The 24175-nt window shown below is 35.3% G+C and overlaps 2 protein-coding genes across 2 annotated transcripts; both read right to left on the reverse strand.

The window, feature by feature from the left end:
* Positions 1 to 4064: 4064 nt before the first annotated feature.
* Positions 4065 to 5936, reverse strand: LOC112715820 (LOB domain-containing protein 15). Its single transcript, XM_025767641.3, has 3 exons — positions 5409 to 5936; positions 5081 to 5333; positions 4065 to 4993 (listed from the first exon to the last, which is right to left on the reverse strand). Exons 1-3 carry the CDS (start codon positions 5420 to 5422, stop codon positions 4583 to 4585), a joined length of 678 nt encoding a protein of 225 aa, XP_025623426.1. The 5' UTR covers positions 5423 to 5936; the 3' UTR covers positions 4065 to 4582.
* A 4813-nt stretch (positions 5937 to 10749) lies between these two features.
* Positions 10750 to 16221, reverse strand: LOC112715821 (probable inactive receptor kinase At5g10020). Its single transcript, XM_025767642.3, is given in 4 exon segments — positions 10750 to 11566; positions 12470 to 14071; positions 14894 to 15429; positions 15431 to 16221. Coding segments are annotated over 4 exon segments (3108 nt in total). The 5' UTR covers positions 15823 to 16221; the 3' UTR covers positions 10750 to 10988.
* Positions 16222 to 24175: the final 7954 nt, after the last annotated feature.

The following is a 24175-nucleotide window of genomic DNA, read 5'->3' on the forward strand; positions in this document are numbered from 1 at the left end:
ACCTAATTGTAGTAATTTAAAAAAAAAGAGAGAGAGAGAGAGAGAGAGATTTGGAATCTCATATCAACAAATGTCGAGACCAGTAGTGATCGTCACTATGAATAAACCGATTAAAATTTATATTGTAATAACTCACAGCCATATATATATGGATTTGCAATCCATGTATTTAACCTAAGGAAGACACTCTGATACAGCGTAAAAGAGTTCAAAAATATAAAGAGAGACCAAGAATACATATTTTGTGGGTATTTTTTTTTCTTAATGGGTGCCACAATAGAATTTTTGTATCTTATGTATGATATAAATCTGTATGTGGCTATAGCCTTAAACCTAAACATTGCATGTGTTTAGGGTACGGAATTTTTTGCTTAGCTATCTTTAGCGTATTTTCGAATCTTCTCACTTAATCATGTATGGAGTCATTGAGTCAATGCGTTAAATTCATGGGTTAACGATATTCTACTAACCAAGTGTTGTTATTTTAACAACACAACACATACAATATGATACATTATTCAATTTGGTTGAAAATTCTATCATAGCTTTGTGTAAAATAAAAGCAAAAAACAAATAACAAAAATCAAACACAGGTTGGGACATATAGCTAGGTTCTTTTCTCTTATTCTCTTTACAGGGCATCTTCTTATAGAAAGAAAAAATAATCCAAATCTAGCTTTATTTTATGCAACGATTTGAGTAAACTTCAGGGGGTTGCTGAATCATATTGATAAAATCAAATTAATAATATATATATATATATATATATATATATATATATATATATATATGTTGGCAAATGCAAAGATGGTTGAGTGAGATCCAAGTCTTATATAGTAGTGAATAGCTTAGTGATCTTGCATTCTCTTACTCTGTCACATGCATCGGTTATGAGTTCGAGAGCACTCAGAAATAAATGATACAGGGAACCCATACTTAACCAGGATCAAACTCAACTTGTAAATTCAACATTCAATCCAATTTATATATTTATTAAATTACATAAATATATCGTCACTCTCGTTTTTGATAATATTATTCTATGCATTATTTCAAAAAAAATTTCCACTATAATAAAAAGGATAAAATTATATTTTGATCTTCAATATTTAGGTCAAATTTTAATAATTTTGTTTTTAATATTTTAACTATTTTATTTCTGTCTCAAAAAATTTTAAATTAATTCAATGTGATTTTACTATTAAATTTGATACTAATTTTTAATAAAATTAATGGGGTAGACATTAATAACGTTACTAGTTAAGTTATATTTTTTTATGTGTTAAAAAAATATAACCAAAATCTTCTTGTAATACTTCTTCTCCTCAATTTTTTTTTGTACAAAACTCTAAATTCTAATAATGAATCATCAGCGTTTCAAAATAAAAAAAAATTATATTAATAATCATTCGTGGATCGATTTAACTTACATACTAAAATCGAATATTATTGGCTCTTCAATATATGAATTATTTGTGTTAAATTTAATAATAAAATAATATTAATCCGCTTAAAACTTTTTTAAAATTGAAATAGGACATTTTAAAAAATTTTAAAATTAAAATAAAAATTTAAAATATTAAAAATTAAATTAAAATTCGATCAAAATATTGAATACCAAAATAATATTTTATCCTAATAAAAATAAGAATGTGTTTTAATAATGTATAATACTTTAAAATAAGTTACAAAAGTGTGATGATTTAGAGTTTGTGTTGAATAAAACACTTGAATGCTTTGCTAAACGACAGACAGAAATATCGCGTTCTTAACAAAAATCGTACTGTTTCATATATCAAAATTGCAAAAAACACTAAAACATTATACCTTAAACGTAATATTTCATTTATAAAAAAAATATTTATTAAATAATAACATAGCATGTACTAAAGAAGTAGGTAACAATGTAACATAGCATGTACTAAAAAGTAGGTGTGTTTTTGTTTTTCTTTTTTTTTCCAACATCCATTTTTATTAAAAAATATAAATATAAAAGGTTATAATTCATATTTTTATTTTTAATTAAATTTTTTATGTTACACAAAATTATAATACATCAATTAAAATTAATATTGTATAAAAGTTGATATAATATCAATACCTCAATTAAAATTAAAACTATTCAAAAGTTTATGTAATTTTTTTTATCATTGATAGATAACTACTCACTAAAAGGGAAAAAAAAACAGTGCACCTATCACTATATATTAACTTTTAATATAGACTAGTGTTTTAATTAATATTTTTTTCTAAATGAAACACTATGCCAAAAGTGTAGTTCTCTTTGTATTTTTAGAAGGATTCAACTAGGAAGTGAATTTTATTTCAATCAATATAAACTATTTTTTTTAAATTATATTATTTATTTTAAATTTTAAATTCTAAATTCTGAATAAAAAAATTTATTAATTAACCGTTAATTTTCTACGCTTATTTTTTTAAATAAATATTTGTTTTTCTTATTTTATAGATAGTTAGATGTAAAATAAATTTAAGTATATTAATTTTTTAATGTATAAAAAATCAATGAATAATTATTTTAAAATGATATATATAGGTGTCACAAAAGTAAAATTAGGTTCACAAATTTGTTCAAATACAAGGAATGATGGTTGGGTGGTGTCAACACCAGGAATTAGATGCCAAGACTTGAAGCAATCATGACATGGGACCAATAATTCATGTCACATCTATATAGATATATTAGGGTTCTAAGTTTTCAACTAGAAGATTTATAAACAATAACATTAAGCTTAGTTTGGATATGTGTGCACCCTAAAGAGAAAGAAATTGAATTGGAGAATTCTAAAACAAAAATAGAAGAAAGTGCAAGTCTTTATCTTCATATTTATTGCTTATACGATTGACACTTCCCCCTTAGCACCTCCTTGTTAGTCATAGAGACTAAGCTGAAATCCTCACGCCAAGGAAACCAAATAGCTTTCATTGGAGTATGACCATCCAACAAATATGTTACACACATTAATCTGAGCTATATCCTAATCCTTAGAAAATTATATGTAAAAATTTCGGTTTTCAATAGCACATTAGATATATGTTTTAAGAATAGAAAATGTTATATGTACAAACAAAATCAATTAGTTATGTATTTATATATAAATATATATAATTTTAATTTATTTTTAATATATATTTTATAGTGATAACTACTCATCAGAACTAACATAATTGTTTAGGAATATATATATTCTTTATCTTTGATTGATGATGTACTCTGATGGAATCAAATCAAATCAAATTTATATTTTATATATAAATATGTAGGCATCAAAAGATGCTATTGTAGAGTTTCTAGAGAATTAATAATGTGGCATGCAGCATAGAATAGAAGAGGGAAAATAAAATTATAAAAACCAATATGTAACTGAGAAGTGTTTAATTCATCAATTATATTCCTTGATCTAAAGATGCCGTTTATTTTTATTTATCTAAGAAAAAAACACTTGATAAAGGCTTTCCCATAACTCCAAAGATGGGTACGTTCTACACACACACACATTAATTTCATGTGGGTCTAGTTCTAATTATTGCAATTAAGAGAAAACTTTAGAAGAAACTACAAATATAGTATATAGTAAGTTAAAAAACATTCAAAGAAACGAACTCATATTCATATATGAGGAATAAGGGACTCATTACTACTGATGAAGAAACTCATATGAAAAGCAAAACCGCAAGAAAAGCAAATGAAAATCTGATCTCAACCACAGAAGATTATACATGCTTCTCCTCTAATGAACACTAATTAATTGTTTCACTGTATTTGTGTTTTGTTACACAGTAGACATTACATTTAATTTCTGAGTGAATTAACATGGCGAAGATTCACAAAGCATACCTTTTGTCTCCCGCAATTTGAGACAGCAAACTCAGAAGCTTCAGTGGCACAGATTAACACGTTTCAAAGAACCACAGCTGTCACGTGCCAAATTAATTTAACCAAACAACAATATCATTATTCACCCTCCTCCTCCTCCCACTATTGCAACAATAATATTTCACAAATTAAACCACCAAATTGAAAAATAGCATCCACTATTAAATACAATTCAAAAGTCTTTTCCTCTTCAATTCCTTTTGCTTCATAAAATGAACAAGCTAAGAGGAACTTGCTATGTGTATACTAAACCAATTAGGCATGGTGTCTACATCAATTATTGCTATGGAAGAAATGTAGATATTAATAATCACAGACCAAGCTAAGGTGCAATGATTCCAATATGGTATTATAGCAACTTTAGATGAAAGGATTGAGTAATGGAATGAAGAAAACTAACCTTCATATATATATATATATATATATATAGTCACCAATATCTAAGTAAAAATTTGGCATTGATCATTTGGACTAAGACAATAATAACAAGATTAATTAATTAAAGCATACAGCCACAGCTTATAGCAATTAACAACATCATCATCAAGGTAGTATAAATTAATACTTCATTCCCATTTTGTTTACTAATTACCGTAACAATTTATTCCACCCTTGATCCCATATCAAAGAGAGAAATAAATGGAATAATTTATTATTATTATTATTATTATGAAGTCTCCAAATTTAACCAAAATAAGAAATATTGTCACTTGGAATTCTGCTATAGTTGGTGGGAGGCCTCTGTTGTTGTTGGATGTACATGGAGGAAGAAGAGGAAGAAATGGGAGGGAGAGAATTAGGAGGAAGTGGTGGTGGCGGAGGAGGAGGAGCAGCGACGGAAACAGCAGCCCCGGATGAAGGGAGCATAGGAAGATGATGGTGGGAGGAGGGAATAATGATATTGTTATTAGCTTCTCTGAGTTTGTATTTAAGTATTTCTGACCTCACTGCATTGAGTTCAGCTTGTAAAGATTGAACTTGATGCTGCAATGTTGAAATTGCACCCATGCATCCATAAACTGGATCTCTTAGCCTCACATTAGCCTCATAAACTAGACTATTCGCTGCATCAGCTCTTTGGCACTCCGGTACCTCCTAATAAATATTAATAAATAAAGAGTAATTAAATTGTCTTTCCAGTTGGAAGCCTATAAAAAATAATTATATTTTTTGAAGAAATACCATGAGCATCTTGGAGACGTTGCTGGCACCAAAGACTTTGTGGACAGAAGCGAACTTTTGGGGCTCATGAGGTGAGAAATATGGAGAGAAGGGGCATTCTTGTGCGCATCTTCGTCGCAGTAGCTTGCATGCTGCACATGGTGTAATTGTGTTTAGGGTTCCTGGTGGCCCTAACATGTGTCTTCTTCCCATTTGACTTGAAACATTATCTCCTTCCCTCTTTATCTTCTTCCCTATCTCCTCAAATCTCTCCCTACCACCAAATCAAATTAAAATAGGGCTAATTCAACTTAATTAATTAGATAGTCGACAAGATTTGTATTATTACCTTTCTCTGGACATTCAGGCATGCTCTCTGAGTATGTGATAGATAGAGGAAGAGAATACCGAGAGAGAGTCGGAACTCGGAAGGAAAGGGAAGAGAAGAAAAATATGAGTAGTACAGTGTGCTTAAAAGGCAATCAAGGTTTACACATCCACCTATGTTTTATGTAATTATTATATGAAAGCGTGAGAGAAGAAGGTATTTGTGTTTGTTAGTTAAATTGAAGATTTAAGGAATAATTATATAAATGAGTAGCTAGCTAGCAAGGCAAGTTGAGATGAAAGTGAAGCAAGCACTTGTAAGAGAAGATATATAAATTAGTGATGGTGTAAGTGTGCCAGCTCTATGAGTGAAATGCTCACGTGTGCGTTAAATGTGGCTTTGACTTTCTTAATCAACTTTCTGACTCTATTGCCGCCATGCATGTGGATCCTTGCTTCTTATTCTGGCCAGGTCTTCCCCATATTTGACTCTCTTTCTACCTAGCTAGCTAAGCTCTCTTACATATATGTATAAATATTATATATCAACAAATTCAGAATGTAATTAATCAATACCATATGTAAACAGGTGTAAAACCAGTTGTACTTTCACAATTTATTAAAATGCTATTTTTTAATTTGAGTCTAGCTTCTTTTGAAGAACAGTTAACTAATATAAGATTATGACCAAGGCAATTAATTAAGTTCACTCACTGGGATCAGCGTTTAGAGTATTCAGTGATCAACATCACTGAAAATGTTGGCCGTGGCAATGCAAGCATTATATGATTCTGTCTTGGCAAATTTTAAATTGGATTGAAGATAATATGTACATTGAATTACAGTTTAAAAACAATAGTTCGAAATTTGAATCTTGCCTACAGCAATTCATTAGTTTTAGTCACAAATTTTTTAATAGAATTTAGATTTGTGAAGATTAATCTTTAACCGGTCAAAAAATACCATAAAAAAACTAAATAATTTATTACTTCTTGATGTTAATTATCTTATCTAGCTTAAAAATTAAAGTAGTGTTTCTCAAAAACAAATAAGTCTATTATACTCTCACAATGGCCACTTAACGTTCAACAGGTATTAAGGCAGTTGAAAGTGATTCCTTCTTATTTATCAGTGAAATAGGGAAAAAGATTGGACACCTTCCAAGATAAGTAGATAATGTGCTATAAGCAGAAAATGACTCTTGTATGTGATGATGATGTATAATTTATATTGATTGGTAGAGGTATGTATGGTGATTTGGGACATCTCACCCTAGCTCATGCCATGTGAAGAAGATATCATTTCGAATTTATAAGAATCTATATAACCAAAACAGTTGTTTGATTTCAACAACTCTGATCAGATGAATTCTCCAATTTTTTTTTTATAAATTCAGTGCAAGTGACTAAGACAGTTAACTTCTTAACTATATATAATTTGTCTTCACCCAAATGAATAGCATTTTCCCTTAAAGCACACCTTAACATAATACAAAGAAACCAAAACCTCACCTTTCAAAATTAAAATTGCACATCCATATATATGATATGATGTGTTATGGAATTAACAATAATATATGTATATATCCACCTAGCAGTGAGAGATTAATCTTTTAGTTTATATCTCAGTAAAGGACCTAAACTAGATTTATGCAGAGATTTAGTCCAAACAAATTAAGGTTGGCACAAATCAATTAGTAGTATCTCTCCATATCTAATTTGTTGGAATAAAATGATCCTATTGGCTATGTGTTCAGTAAGAAACTATCTAATCTTTTATATTGGTTCTAGAAACTAGAAAAAATTAACTTTCACTTAATTAATTTAGTTCATTTTTTTATTTTGATTTTAAAATTTCTTGTTTTACAGGGATTTAAGATTTATAATTTAGAATTTAAGATTAAAAGTTTATAATTACAGTTTAAAAATTAAAATAAATAAAATAATTTTCAAAAGTTAACTAAAAAATAGCTCTTTAGCATCAATCTTTAGCTTTTATTTTTTCGTCTCTAATCCTTCACTTATTTTTTGAATATATCCAAAACATTTTATGTAATTTAAAATATATATTTTTATCTCCAAATTCTATAAGCTCATATCTTCCAAAATATTTCAATCCTAGTACAATTATTTATAGAAGTGTTCCCTATCAAATTGGGTGGTGAAAGAGAGGTAGCTAGGGGTGGTAATAAATAAATGAATAAAAATTGAATGAAATAACGTAAGAAGGAATACGTAGACTCTAAGGGAGGTGGGAGTGGCACCATCCATTCTTGTTTGACCCGTATTTTGAGCCTTACTATTCGCCCCTTTGTCTTCTCTATCCCCCAAACCCCAACTTTTTTTTCTTTAAAAAACTACTCCATCTTCTGTGTTCACCAAAACCTAGAACAAACCACGTCCATTCTACTAAACAAATTGTTATATTTACAATTTACATGTTAAGTACTCACAAATATAGAACATTCGTTTAAAATTCAAATCTAAAAGGGTCAACCCACATATATTGTCATCAAAGGAAAACCCTAAACTTTGGTCTTCTTACTTTCTATACTATCACTGTCGACAAATCATATCCGAGGATATTCAACTCCACAATTGTGTGATATCTCTCTCCCTCTCCGTTGGATGAATTAAGAATATTATCACATCAACTTTTGTTTAGAATATAATGGGGTATAGCATCCGTCTATAAATATGATCTAATTTTGATAAGGCATGTCACCACTACTATAAAGTTTTTGTGTAAATATTTAATTATATGCTGTCATGTAATGAAAAAAATATTGGCCAATATTGGACAAGATGAAATATAAAGATTCTATTCTATTTAAAAGTGATATGCAGAAAGACCATTTGATCCCATGGCACCTGTACAAACATATACATGATATGATTCATCCATCATCCTCTTTGGTCCTACTTTCCTCATCCATATACAAAAGTATTAGGTCCTCAGCAAGAAAGATATAGATAGAAGACTTCTGTTTTGCATTAGTACTCTGTATTTGAAGCCATAAGGATTTTTGTTTTTTCTTTTATTCAACACATTTCTACTCGAGAATCTGAGTTCTATAAATATTAAATAAGAAGTATCTGCTACGCCATCAACCATGTATAGGAGGTACTCTTAAGTTAATATTAAGCTTTTTTTTTGTATTATAATATTAAGCTACTAACCGTAGATTAGATGGGTTTATGAGCTGCGTTAGGGATGGAGCCCTTTTTACTTTTGGGTCCCTACGGATTCATGTGAAATCCTTTCTTCCTCTTTTTTAAACTTTTAAAACAATTCAGTATTTGGTTGGCCTTCTAATAAGATACCCTGTTATTGATGAGTCCAACGGGTTCTTGGCCCTGTCCAAAAAAGAGATACCTGGCCGAACTTATGATCCGACCATGTATTAGAGCTTTCTTTCTTGAATCTTCTAAACTTTGAATTTCAATTTAGAGAATAAGATGTCATCTCTTATTATTTATTTCATAGGTAGGACTAAGAGAAAATATGAAAAAGAAACTATTCAAGGATGAGAGATTATACTTTATCTTCTAAAGTGAAAATTCAAAATTTAGAGAATCCAAATTCTTCAGTGAATTAGTGGCTGTGTCAATTGGTTGTCATTAGGGTGCAGATGGAGACAGTTGAAGTTGGGTTTGCCTTGACTGAGATTCGATCTTAAAAAATGACCGAGTCTATTTTTGAGATTCTTACCCGTTCTTAGTCCCAGTGAAATCATACTATTTTTGGGCCACACTAAAACCGGGTCTATATCGAATGAAGTTCGGATCTTAATAAATTTTATGTCAAAAAATTATGATACACTTATTTATAAAGAAGAAAAAAATATATTTGTTACGAGAAGAAGGAAAAAACATACTTATTACAAGAAGTTGACTTGAACTTGAATCTGTTCATAAATTCTAATTTCATGTTTCTTTGATCTATTTACTAATTCAACAAATGTGATTAAAAATAAAATAATAAGTTTATAATTAATATAACATAATATTAGAATTAATTTAAAATATATATAACTTTTTTTGTCCCCTAGGGTGCACATGGACCGGATGAAGTCGGGTTCGCCTTGACCCAGACCCAACTCTCTAAATAATGATCGAATCTATTTTTGATATCCTTATCCAACCGTAAACTCGGTAAAATCACACCAAATTAATCTCAAAGTATTTGGGTCTGGACCGAGTTTTCAGACCGGTCCGGGTAATGTATACCCTAGTTGTCATATAATATAATGTAAAGAGAGACAAAAAGCAAAGGAAAAGTCTAAGGGGCCAGCAGTTTTATTGAATTTTGGCCAGCATGTAACCAGCAGAAGAAGGTGAGTCATTGGATGAAATCTCACACCAATCTCACACCATCAAATCATCATTAATGGTTAGTTGATGACTAACAATCACAAAAATTGCTGCCCCTAGCATTGCTCAAAAGCAAATTCAAGGGTACCACTTGGAGTGATTCAACCAGTTGGCAAATGGAACCAGAGCTGGGGCTTTTGACAATATGTGTGAGGCACATCCTAGTGTCAGCGGTAGTGGTCTAGTGGACATCGTTGATCAAGTAATTAGGTAGCCGGAACCATCTGTCAAGTACTAATATAGTAAAGCATATATAAGAATGTGACTCCACAAAGGACTCCAGCTTTTGCATGTCCTATATAGTATAGTATATACGAAGATCAACCAGTTAATGTGGACAACCATTCTGGGGACACTTTAGTTGGCTTCTAAACTAACTTGTAATTAAAAACAATTGAATACATATTTTCTTATCCCCATCTCAGTCACCTTTTTACGATTCACATGTGATTTGTCCAATCAGATTAGCCCAAATGAGTGACAGCGTGTTTGAAAATGCTTGTAAAATTGGAAATTTTAGGGGTATATGTCCTGCTGAATTATTTATGGCTAAAAATCAATCGTGTAGTCCACTAATTCCTTTCCTTATATAGATATAACATAACTAGGGTCAACTTAATGAAAATATAACATCCTGTATTATGTGAATTGTTTTTTTTTTTTCTAAATAATGCTAAAATAATGAGCTTTAGCTTTTCTGACGCTTAAATAACTTGAAATTCACGGAAAAATGCTATAAGCTGTTTCCATAAAGAATGAACCTATCAGCTATCAGGATTCTTTTCCTCCTCAGAAAAACTAAAGTGTGTACTGGCGGGGAACCTTTTTCTTGTGTTTCCCAAACACGGTTGATTCCAATCCGATAAGCTGGATTGGTTTAGGATTTGGTAATATTTACTATGAAGATTTCAGGGAGATATTCTATATGAAAACCGAAAAAAACTACTAGATAAATGGTAAACATTGAAATTCAATGTTAAAACACGTGGGTTTCAAATCAAACACAAACACTGTTGATTAATCAACGATTGTCACTTTACAAGAAATATCGATTTTCTTTTTTCCAAAACAAAAAAAGAGAATGGAAGAAAAGAATATGATTAGCCCAAAATGAGGCCCGAAACCAATTAAGAAGCTAAGATGGTACAAAGAATCAGAAAATAACGATTGGTCGAGGAACCAAAAAAATAAAATAAAAAAACTAATTGGCAGACACATATACAAAAAATTCAAACTGATATAGAACAGAGATCTTCAAAAACTTGTCTGATGTTAGGCCTCTCATTTACAGGGAGAATACACCTCAGAGATATTGCAAGCAGTTCTTCCATCTCTTTGGAGGATTCTTCCCCACCTGCTATGTCTCTGTCAATACAGTCTATTACCCGCCCTTCTTGCTCGCACAGCCTAACCCAATCAGTAAGATCGACAGCGCCTGACTGACCCGATATTATGTCACCTGCACTTTTTCTTGTTAACAGTTCCATCAGGACCACACCAAGTGCATATACATCAGCCTTGAATGACGGTACTGGTTTGGATGTGGTTGTTAGTTCTGGAGCACGGTACCCAAGTGCTCCTAGATTAAGTATCTGCTCTGCAATTCCAGCAGGTGTCATTAGCCGATGCAAACCATAGTCAGTAAGACGCGCACTGTAATCTGGGGCTGGTAGCAAAATATTTGTTGGCTTTAGATTTCCATGCGGAAGCCCTCGATCATGAAGGTATAATAGACATCGAGCAACATCAACGGCGACTCTTATTCGCTGGCTGAATGACAATGGGGAGTGCCTCCGGGGGGTGGTCTCTGCAGAATAGACACATTGATATTATGCTCAACTAACACAAAAATCATAGATGAACAAGTCAAGGAGTCGTAAGTAGAGAATTTCATGAGCTTGAAAATATTTTAAATGAACTTCTCTGACAGGATGTACGTATGATTACTACAAAACATATATCCAAATTTTGGACAGTCACAGACCCTCAAACTCTACTATAGTACTGGTCATACCTATGCAACTTGTACAACTGCAAGTCTGCAAAAGTTACAAACACCCTTAATGGAGATGACTCCTTGTCGGCCAGCTTTTGGAAGGAAGCCATCAAAAACTGAGTGACAGACACCAGCTAGTTTACCTTAAATTCTAAGAGTCAAATCTATTGTAAACAGGAGAAGATTGACCTCACACTACCCTCCCTTTAACAGCCAATGTATGTGAAGGACTCAACCATGCAATACAACTATAAGCATCGGGAAAGTTATCGGGGTTGATATAGAAATTTATCTCTGGTAGCGAAGGTTGAAAAGGTATTCTAGAAAAGCAATCTCAAACCCTCCCCCTTCAGCATTCTTTCTGAGCATAAACACATGATGGAAGTGAACAGAGAGACAAACCTAGAAAGATGGGATTAGAAACAGATGAAATGCCTTTATGAATGAAACGTCTTTACAAAACTGAAAAGCTATTTAAGGCTAAAAATATTGTTCAAAGCACAGTCAATTCTTTATCAAAGAATTCCCAGGCAGCTACAGTTCCTTGTTTGTGATTAAAAGGTACGGTACAATAAAGATTATGACACTAAATGAAAACCGTGTATATATATATATATATATATATATATATATATATATATATATATATAGAGAGAGAGAGAGAGAGAGAGAGAGAGAGAGAGAGAATGTGGCAAAGGAATAGTTAACTATTACCGTAAAGATGTAAGGCCAAGCTGTCCCCATGTATATAGTCAGCTAAAAGAAGCCTCTCTTGTTCCCTAGGACCCCAATAGTATGCTCTTAATGGAACAATGTTTGGATGCCTCATAGAACCGATCCTTTTAACTTCTCTTGCAAATTCCTTTTTATGTTTGACCAACCCCACCCTTAACCATTTAACAGTCAACATATGACCATTGTCCAGAGTAGCTTTATATAAAGTGCCATGACTACTTCTGCCAAGAACTTCAGCTGGTGCTCGAGATAATTCCTCTGCAGTGAATGCTAAGGAAGAATCCAGGAAGGACAACTCTCCAGCCAGCCGATCTGGCGAGTAAACGTCCAACATTGCCGGCTTTTCTTCTATGAAACGGGGAGACGATGACAGTGGGGAACCAGGGGATGACTTCCTTCCAGATGATGTGGGAGGACTATCCATCAAATTAGGTATAGATGATGAGCTAGTTGCTACCGTTCCCTGAGGTAAGCCCTGCTCAGAAATTTCAGTGATACATTCTGATTGTCCAGAGTGGGTCCTTGAATTAGAAGTCAGCAAGTGATCGTGTGAAAAGCTCATTGAAGTTGAAGGAGGTTGAACACTTGTATTGAACTTGAAAAGCGAAGGCCTTGTAAGTCTTCCTAATTTGACATTGACATCTCTTCCAGTATTTTGACCAGGGAACTCATTTCTTCCGTGAAATTCTTTCAGTTGTGCTCGATGATAAGCCACTAAAACAAACACAATCATCACAGCAGCACCCACAGAGGCAAGAATAATTGCTATCCTGATATTACCCTTTGAACTATGATGTCTTCCATTGTCTGGAATATTATTAGGCACTGAAGAAGTCTCAGGAGAATTCTTCGGTAACACTAACTTTTCATTTCCAGGCCGGAAGGATGAAGTTGGAAACTTCGATAAATTTTCAGGAACACGACCAGACAGGTCATTGTTGGACACATTAAATGCATTTAAGTTGGATGAAAGCTTATCGGGAATCTTTCCAGTAAATTTGTTATTAGATAAATCTAGGTCTTCTAAATAAGCAAGTTTGCTCAATTCATTTGGCAGCTGGCCAGAAAAGCCATTTCTAGCTAGATTCAGCAGTTTGAGCCCTCCCATCTTACCTATATCAGAAGGCAAGTCGCCTTCTAAGGAATTATTAGACACATCAAGATATTGCATCTGCTGCTGAGGTGGCATGAGTAATAGTTCACTTGCCCCTGAACCTTGAAGTGGAAGTGACCCTGTAAGTTGATTCCCAGAAAGATTAAGCTTCGTCAATGATGGAAAATTAACTAAACTACCCGGAATGGGTCCTTTAAGCAAATTTAAACTTATGTCAACTGTAGACAATTTTGAAGAAGGGCCCCCTAAAATAGGAGGCAACGATCCAGACAGCTTGTTTGAACTCAGAACAACAACCTCCAATGAGGCTTCCCAGGTCTTGACAACAGAAATGTCACCAGAAAAATTGTTCCTGCTCAAGTCCATGATAGTACATCTTCTCAAAGACGTTGGCAAAGAGCCTGATAAACTGTTCGATGAAAGATTCAAAATATTCAGAGTTGTAGAGTTGATTACAGCAATTGAGCCTGCCCACAAGAAACATTTGTAGCTTAATTGAAGTGTGATTGAGTTTGCTGGCTTTAAGTTTGACCAACTAGAGTTTACACCAAACAACTCTAGTAACTGTGCAAATTTAATTTTGGGAGTAAACCACACATGCTCATAGTGAATAGAAAAAAACCACCACAAAATGATTAAAGCAAACAGTTTATACTGCAAGAAACAAAATAATCCAATAAGATTTCCCCATCATAAACTAGAAATAATCCTATCCCCAAGGATCATTTATATAAACGAAAGAGAGAAGCCCCTTCAGTCATATGTGAGTTTGACCATACCAACTGTAAACAAACACACACTACAAGGTTAAGCTGGCATTAGTAACATCTTGAAGGAAAAGATATAAGGCCATCAATACACTACAAAACAACAGTCCCTGGTTTTCGGAAATGCACATTTGCTATGCCTAATATTACTAAAATACACGTGCACGCAAACATTCACAAATGCATATAAATGCTTTTTTTTTTTTTTTTGAAACAAGAAATATGAAATATCAAATAAATGTTATACCTACATTTCAATCATGGGTATTAAAAATTGAACTAACATACAACAAGTCCACTCCAAAAATTGAGTTACCATAACTAAAGCTTTGAACAGTGAACAACAAGAATGTTCTACTAGTTAACAACCCTCAGCATATTGTTCGCGACCTCAATTGAACCGCACTCAGTTTACCCTTAATTCAACAGAACCTTCTACAATGCGATTCAAACAGAATAATAGGAACAGCAAAATACCTACTATGTAAGAGGGAAACTGAAACAGAAACAGAAACCATTTACCAGTGAAGCCATTGCCGCTAAGATCCAATTCTTCCAACGAAACAGAGCTCTCAAGCAACTCTTCCGGGACAGACCCGAACAGCTGGTTCCGGCGGAGCCTCAGGACCCGGAGGCTCGGCAACGGTCCAAAAGAGGGAAGCTCCCCTGTGATGGAGTTATCGCCCAAATCCAACACTTCCAAGTTCCGAAATAGCTTAATCGATTCCCCACTGAAGAAAGGACCGTTGAGAACGTTACCGCTGAGGTTCAAGAAATGCAGGGTGTTGGCAATAGAGGAGGCATTCTCGGCGGAAAGGGAGAGGCCGCCGTAGAACTGGTTTGCGCTCAAATCAACGTGCTCTACGCTGCGAAGGGCAGCAAGGACGTCAGCTACGTCAGCCCAAAGCTCATTAGAGTGTAAATCGAGGACCCTGAGTTGCTGAAGGTTTTGGAGGGCGCTGGGGAAGCCACCCTTGAAGCGGTTAAGGGAGAGGTTGAGGTGGACGAGGCCCCATAGGTCGTTGATCCGCGCGGGGATAGGGCCGTAGAAGGCGTTGTGAGAGATCAAGGTGGTGGAGTGAGGTGAGAGTGAAGAGGGAGGGAGGGAGGCGACCGGTGAATTGGTTACCAGAGAGGCTGAGGTTGCGGAGCATCTTGAGGTCAGTGAGAGTGTGGAACTTGAGCTCGCCGCCGAGGGACAGGCGGTCGAGGACGATGGCGGTTACGTTTCCGGAGACCTCGTCGCAGACGACCCCCTCCCAGGTAGGGCAGTTGGAGGAGTCGACGGAGGCGGAGACGGCAGAGGGGTTCCATGAGTCGAGGACGCGGCGGAGGGGATCTGCGGTTATGCCTTTCTTGAATTCAAGGAGGGATCGGAGCTCGAGGAAGGAGGCGGAGGAGGCGGTGTGGAATAGCAGGAAGAGAGAGAGAATTGAGAGGAAGGGATTCATCGGAGAGAGATAAAGGGGGAGAGAAAGGGGAACCCTAGGTAGAGAAGTTTAGCATTGGATTGGGGAGTGTGGTTCTTTGCTGTGCTGTGTGTGTGGGTAAGAGAGAGAGAAAGAGAAAGAGAAAGAGAAAGTAGGGTTTTATATATATAATTTAGGTGGGGGGGAAGGGAAATGGAGAACCGGTGGAGAGTGTTGGTTGGTGGGAGCGAGTAACTACACTCTGTAAAGGGCAACTAGCTGCTCTTGTTGTTCATGCCTGTGTTGTGTGCTTCCTCTCTCTTCATTCTTCTTCTCCTTCTCACGTTCCATTCAATTCGATTTCTCTCTTAGTCTTGTGTGAGTTGCGGGTGTGGAGAGAGAGAGAGAGAATGAGGGAGGAATCGGAGAGTTGTGTTGTGTGCTGTTCTTGTGTTCACTCTTTCTCTTTCTCTTTCTCTTTCTCTTTCTCTTTCTGTCTGTGAGTAGGGTCCAGCACTACACGCACATGCCTCTAACGCCGTCACCGTCTTCCCCCACTTTAATTATTTCTCTTCCTTCTACCCAGGTTCAACTTCCTCTCTGTATCTGCCTTCCCACGAAATTATTTAATTACTTGGACTCTTATTATTATTATTATTATTATTATTATTATTATTCATAAGTTAATTAATTAATCCACACAAAATAGCACATTCGATTATTACTTTTGTATATGGCAGATTAGGTATTGTGTAGGCTTACTTTATTTATCATTTATTTTACATTTTATTGCATGGGGGATGGGTATAAAACTAAAATGGAATCAATCCACATAGACGATGGATCTGCTATCTCCTCTCGCAAGTCGCACCCAGTGTATGATAGACACCATAGATAGTATAATATTTTTATCTTTTACGCGGTTGTCACTGTTTTTATTTTTTACATTTTCTTTTCTCCCTCTTTCAGTCTTTCTCTTTGTCGTATCGCAGTTAGCATTTGCACGCAAGTTAATCATCGATCCGTTACGCCGTGACTTCTGCAGCCCATTATCACAGCCAATTATCGCCAGATTGTCACCCCCAAAACACCTTCCATTAATAAAAAAAAGACACTAGAACTTCTCTTGTTTCAAAATTACATGGATAAAAAATGATTCATTTTCTCATCATCATATTTGGATAAGACTTATTTTTCTAGTTGTTTCATTTAAAATATCCAAGGAGTTGAAATTTCTCAACTCTTCTCATGTTTAAATCTAGATTTTCTTAATTGAGGAATTTTATTTTTTTAAAGTTCGTTGGTGGTATAACTTCAGATTTTTTATATTTATTTTTTATTAAATTAAATTTTAATTTATAATTAATCGGTACCGAGGATCTTTGAGAAGTTTTAAAAGTAATTTTTTTTAAACTTTTGACTTATAAAAAGTAGTAGTATAAATGTCTGGTGCAATTTTCAAAATCAAATTGCAATTTTTTAAGAATTTATTTAAAAGCTTATAGAGAAGTTAAGAAAATGAATTCTCTCATAATACTACTATTTTTATCACATTTCTATAAAATAAGCACTTTTAGAACTAAAAACTCAAACACAAAATAACTTATTTATAAATTACTTTTAATATAGTCCATTTTTTGTTTAAGTTATTTTTTTTAAAAGTACCTTAATTAAACTGTTTATCCAAACTGAGCCTAAGTCTAAATCCATGAACTTAGATCACGGTTAAGTGAGGATTTAAAGTTCGTAAAAGGAATCTAACATTAATGCTAATAACTAGGATCATAGTTAAATATTGTAATGTTGTAATATTATAATGCACGATAAATAATTTGTAAAAGCAGTAAATGTTATTCCAATATTCTATAAACGTTATTTTACGACTTAGTCATATAAAAATGAGCTAAAAAATAACGGGATATATTTTTTTCTCTTGTTTATTCAAAACTAAAGACTCATTTAGGTATTGGAGTGTCTTTATAGGTATACACATGCTTAAAAATAAAATCACGAGATTTTGTGTTATTCTATAAGTTTAATCTACTTTTTTTCTGTGAGAATCTTGTCTTGAATCATATTATAAACTGCAGCTAATGTAAATAAGGGCGATGCAAGGCTCTTGGGCAGAAAAATCTACAAGTTCTCCTGCAAATTATAAATTTATATAGTGTAGGACATAACAATCTATAGAATAATCAAATTAATGCTGGATTACATAAGGTTAATGTGCAACACACTATTGTCATCCTTGGCCACGAATATAACGATTTCAGATTATAGTAATAACGTTAAAAATGTCTACATAAAGACCATGTCAATATAAAACCAAAGTATCAAAGTTTATACATTTAAAAACTAAATTAAAACTTCAGAAAAATCTACACTTTTTTCATCTTTTACATAGCGATAAGTCCCTAACTCAGAAACATCCGCTTCAGGGACTACCAATTTGAATTAGTCAAACATGTTCTTCTCGATTATAGAAACTCCATCCAAAACAGCTTTCTCTACATAGCTATTTTCTAATTCTAAGGTCTTTAGCTGCTTTTCAGTAGACTTCAAGAATACCGCTAATTTAGCTACTAACCTTTTTTAATCACTCCTTTCTTTTCTCAAATTTTTAACATTGGAAGAAATTTCTTTTTTTTCTCTTTCTCAAGCTTCTCTATTTCATCTTTTTTATCATTCATTTTTTTAAGATCTTTACATTGAGCCGACATAGAGATGATACTTATATTCTTTTCTTTAATCAATTCACACAATGTCAAGATTTAAGTAGTTTTCCTTTGAATATCACGGCAATAAGTGGCTACCCTTAGAAGCATCTTTTGAACACGAACAATGCTTTCATTAATAGGAATAGCCTCAATTTTTTCTGTATTAAGGGTAATAAGATACTGGTCAATAAAGGGAATAAAATTTAAATTTTTCGCCAGCATATTTTCGACATGCTAACTTCCTTTCCTTTTTTGTACCTCTTTCTTTTCTTGGGTTCATGAGATGGGAGAATGCAACTCTTGCAGCTTTGGTGATTTTTCCTTTTCACAAAAGTTTTGAGCAATTAATTTCACGATAGGAGTGGCCGAAGACTCGACATCCTGAATTTTGGATTCACTTTGTGTCACGGGCTCTGACAAAATCTTGTGCCTTAGTTGAACCAAAGTCACAAACGTATCAGCCATCTCAACTGTAAAATATTTTAAATATTATATTTTACGAGAAACGAACGTTAAATTAAATACAAAAATTTAATAACCAATGACATCCTTGACTGTATGTTCATTGCTAAGCGCCACTTTTAGATCTAAATTTTTGTCGCCTCAAATTTTTAGATGTTAACAATATTTTTTTCATCCTAAGAAAGTTGGCTAAGAAGATTCTTAGAAAATTTCAAGTTAAGTCTCTAATATAAGTCAAATCTTTTTCTCTCCCTATAATGTTAAGAAGAAAGAGGAGTGACAAGAGGCTACTAGAATTTTGAAATACATTTTTCCAAACTTAGAAAATGATTCTTCATAAATCTCAAAGATTTTTTTACCAAAATGAGCTCGGAAGGACAGAAAGCCGCGACCTTGGTTGGTTGCTACATTAGAGATGGTAAGATCGAAAAAACAAAACACACGCATATTGCTCGAGGTCGAGATCTCGAGAGCATTACACACTATCTCAAAAGCTCTAATTATAGCCTAATTATTGGGATGCAATTAGGACATAGCTAAGGCACTTTGGGATAGAATTTCTTGTTGAAAGTCAGCAAAAGAAATTTTAACTCCTAATTTAGTGAAAAGAACATCGTAAACCCATAACCAATTCGATAAAATCCACCTAGGTTATTCATAAAACACAAACGCTCTAAAGGATCTGGAACAGCAGACCTATATTTCACATTTTCAGAGAAAAAAAGGTGTACCTAGAATTTTTTTTCTAAATTCAAGTATGCAAATTCATTCCATGGGGTTTCATAACATGCAAGGGAGGTTTAATAGCAAAACAAAGATCTACTCGGATAAAATAAGAACAAAATAAGCATGGATAAGATGAAAACGTGCAAAAAGTAGAAAAATAGTAAAAAAGACTTGAGTAAGAAACATGCTTGAGAATTTTGTTTAAAGAATTATGAAGAGATTTTGGAGTTTGCATAGTAGTTGTGAAAAAGAAGAAAGATAATGAAAAAGGTGAAGAGGGAGAATGAAATTGAAATGATTGATGAAAATTTAAAAGGGACAAGATATAAACGAGGAGGGATAAGGGAGATTTTTTATTTTATAATCGGCGGAAAAGAGCGTGTTTTCTTTTAAAATGGAGGAAAGCGAGATTTTACAGGATATTGGGGCGCTGTTCTGACGTATCCTCATTCCACCTCGTTCATAATGCACTGATAATCCACCCCCGTGTATTGTCTGCATGCACGACACGTATCTATGGCCCCCTCAATCTGTGAATCTCGTAATCTCCCTTAGTCCCTCTTCAATACTTACGTTCTCTCTTCCTCTCACTTTTAAATCTCGTTCTCTCTGTCTCTCCTAAATACCACTCAACAATTCTTTTTTTCCTCTTCTATAACTCAAAACAGCCCATTTCCCCTATACTAGAACCTGATCTTCAGACTCATCATTTTTAATTATATCTCCATCAACATCACCAAATATATTTTTTAGTAATAATATTTTTAGTTAGTTAAATTATTTTAATTATTATAAATAAAAAATAAATTAGATTACTTACTAAAAATTAATTTATGTTAATTAATTAATTGCTAGTAATAATAGTGTTGAACCTAGTATTAGTTAAGATTACAATTTTAGTTAGATTAAAGTAGTACTAAAATATATTTTTAGTTTGTAAACAAAAACAGTAATTAATATATTATTAAGATATATTAAAGGGCAAAAAACAGAAATAAGCCAATGGAGCAGGATAATTACGTGAATCAGCCAAACTGAAAATTTCTTCACGAATCAGCCAAAGGACACTTCTGTGTAATTCGAACCAGGTTGGTTCGAACTCCATAATCAAATAATTCGAACCTAGTTGGTTCAAACTCCATGCATTATAATTCAAACCTAGTTGGTTCGAATTACCCTTTGTTCCACTCCTCACGTAATTCGAACCGAGTTGGTTCGAATTACTCACAAATTGCATCAAATAGTAATTTGAACCAGGCTGGTTCGAATTACTAAGCTTTCGGCTATATAAGGAGTTCGAATCACCCTCATTCGAATAACTTCTCCATCCCCATACCCCACCTAAATCCCAGAGAAAACGACCCAGATTCCATCCGACAAAGATACGAACAGAAAAGTATGCAGATGGGAGACGATCCGGCAAGGCTATATCGGTTGGATGGAGTCGCTCATATAGCAGGGGTGATCAACGATGAGGTTAGTGGATAGAACACTTCTTTGCGTTCAGTTTATCTGAGTTAGTGGTTTTGCATGTGGTTTTAGTGGCGGTTTTTGTTAGTGGTTTATCGTAGTGGTATTGCAAGTGGTTTTTTTAGAGGTCTTGTATGTGGTTTATGTTAGCGGTTTATATTAGTGGTTTTATGTGAGGTTTATGATAGTGAAATTGCATGTGGTTTTCGATAGTGGAATAGCATTCGGTTTATGTTAGCGGTTTAAGCTAGTGATTTTTTTGCCAGTTCAATGTATAAGTTTTTATTAGTGGTTTACTATATGCCTATGTAAGCGGTTTGTTATATTGGTTTCATATGTATATTGTGTTAATGGTTTCGATAAGTGGTTTATGTTATTACTTAATTTTTTTATTAGTTTTCTATGTCGATCTACTAATGTGGTCCATGTAATATCCAGCCACAGAGATGCATCAGGAGCATGCAGCGGCAACAGGGCATGTGACTCGATGAGCGGTATGTGCCGTACTTGCAGATGGCGGGGTTATACCATCTAGCGAGGCTAAACGATAGATGGTTCCGGATAGATGAGTCCCTTCTCAGTGCCTTCATGGAGCGGTGGCATCCTGAGACGCACACTTTCCATATGCCCTTCGGAGAGTGCACGATCACGCTTTAGGATGTGGCGTACCAGTTAGGGTTGGCAGTGGACGGCCGTTATGTCAGCGGTTGCCGTACGGATTTCCATATATATATATATCGAGGGTGGACGTCCTGCTTGGGTGTGGTTCGAGGAGTTGCTTGGAGTGATTCCTCCTCCAAGCCAGGTTCAGAAGTTCGCAATAAACTGCAGCTGGTTCCAGGAGACATTTGGAGAGTACCCCGAGGGAGCCGATGAGGACACCGTTCGGCGCTATGCTCGTGCTTATATCATGATGTTGTTGGGCACTCAGCTGTTTGCCAACAAGTCTGGCAACCGCATTCACATCAAATGGCTGCCGTACGTAGCTAGGCTTGAGGAGATGGGTTCATATAGTTGGGGGTCTGCAGCATTGGTATGGTTGTACCGGTGCATGTGCCGGGTGGTGAACCGACATGTGGTGAAGTTAGCGGGCCCACTTCAGCTACTTCAGTCCTGGATCTTTTGGCGCTTTCCTAGGTTTAGGCCTGCTAGGTATGATACGTGCAGCTGGCCTTTGGCATCGAGGTAATCTACTTTTATATTTCAAGTTAAATTATCTATTGATGTAGTACGCTTGTGCTGTTTTACAATTATGTCATACTTTTAGTTAGAAATAACATGGATGTCCGATGCAGGTGGTCAGGTTACAACCCTTCTGTTAGCGAGAAGGGTCCTAGGGTGCAGATGTGGAGACTGCAGATAGACATGTTACAGCCTCAAGATGTGAGTATACTTTCGGTTACTTTTATTTATATAAGTAGACTTTAATATTGTGTATACGTAGCTTGCTTAACAATGTTGTAACTTTTGTGCAGTTTATCTGGATGCCGTATAGCTCTATCGAATTACTGCATGTTGTGCATCCGGAGGCGTTAGAGCCTCGACACATGGCGCTGTGGTGATCTGTGACGTCACTGATATACTTTGCCGTCATAGAGTGGCATCATATAGATAGGGTTCTACCACAGTTCAGCGGTGTCCAGCCCCGACCGCGTCCCGCTCTGAACATCGACTTTCTGATGTCGAAGGACGGGAGAGGGGGTGATCGTTGGTTCCCGTCAGCTTTCCAGCATTGGCATCTTCATTGGGAGACTCGTGCGGACCACGTCTTTCGGTTCGATGTTATTGCAGACCCTGGACCGTCGCACACATACCTAGATTGGTGGAGTCGGCATGGAAAGAGGTTCTTGTCACCAGAGATGTATTTGGGGGATCCGATGGACATTCATATTCCTGTCGAGGCGTCACAGAGGGGTCCTGGGCTAGTTTCTGAGATGGATCTTGTTGACGACGTCCCTGATAAGCGTCGGATAGAGAGGAGAGCTCGAGTCGGGACACGACGGAGGTAGCGTGAGTGGGGGTGGCTAGACCAGGCTATGCAGGAGGCTGATGATGCAGGTCGGGGTCGTGGTCGAGGACGAGGGCGTAGAGGCAGACGGAGGGCGCATGTTGCGGGGGACAACGATGGTGATGTTAGTGACGTGGCCGGTGGGGGAGGGGCTGCAGTTGGGGTTGTTTGTCCCCATGATGAGGCTGGACTTGGGGAAGGGCCGCTCCAAGATTACTTCGTCGGTGTTCCCGGTGACGACCAGCCACTTCAGGAGAGTACGCCATCGGTGAGTCCGGGCAACACGTTCTTAGACTTCCTTGCCGGTGTTGGTCTTGATGTGGATTTTGGTGGACCACAGTTCCTCGATGAGATTAGTGCCATCATGCAGGAGGATGAGGCTGCCTGTCACCGGAGTCAGACGACGGGGACACAGGGACCGTTAGATGTCGATCTTAATGAGCCTCCCTTCGTGCCTCCTCCTGACTATTTCGCTTTGGGTAGTACCCCAGCCTCACCACATACTGCTGGGTCACATTCAGTTACCGGGCCGTCTTCATCCTGACCATTACATGTCTAGCCTATGATGCCTGCACAGGCAGCCCAGCAGGAGGATGAGGATGAGATCGAGGACGAGGAGCCCCTTATCCGGAGAGGTCAGAGGACACGTGTACTACGTCGTTGCTTCACGGGGTCGCACCTATTTAGATGATTTGTGTGCCATGTTGTATGTTACATATCTTCGTCTATGTATTTATCAGTTGATGTATGTCTGTGTTACTTATTGCTTTATCGTCTATCATTTACTATGAAAACATCTTTACTTTGCGTTTTGATATTATTTAATTTCCGCATCACGTATTAATCTAAATGGTAGATTTATTAATTGCCGTGTCCATTCAACAGACATTTCGTTTAAAAATCTGGTAACAAAACACTTCCATTACTTAGGATCCCATGCTTAGTAATTCGAACCAGCCTGGTTCGAATTACTATTTGATGCAATTTGTGAGTAATTCGAACCAACTTGGTT

Source organism: Arachis hypogaea, chromosome 10 (assembly GCF_003086295.3).
Source record: "Arachis hypogaea cultivar Tifrunner chromosome 10, arahy.Tifrunner.gnm2.J5K5, whole genome shotgun sequence".
NCBI lineage: Eukaryota > Viridiplantae > Streptophyta > Magnoliopsida > Fabales > Fabaceae > Arachis > Arachis hypogaea.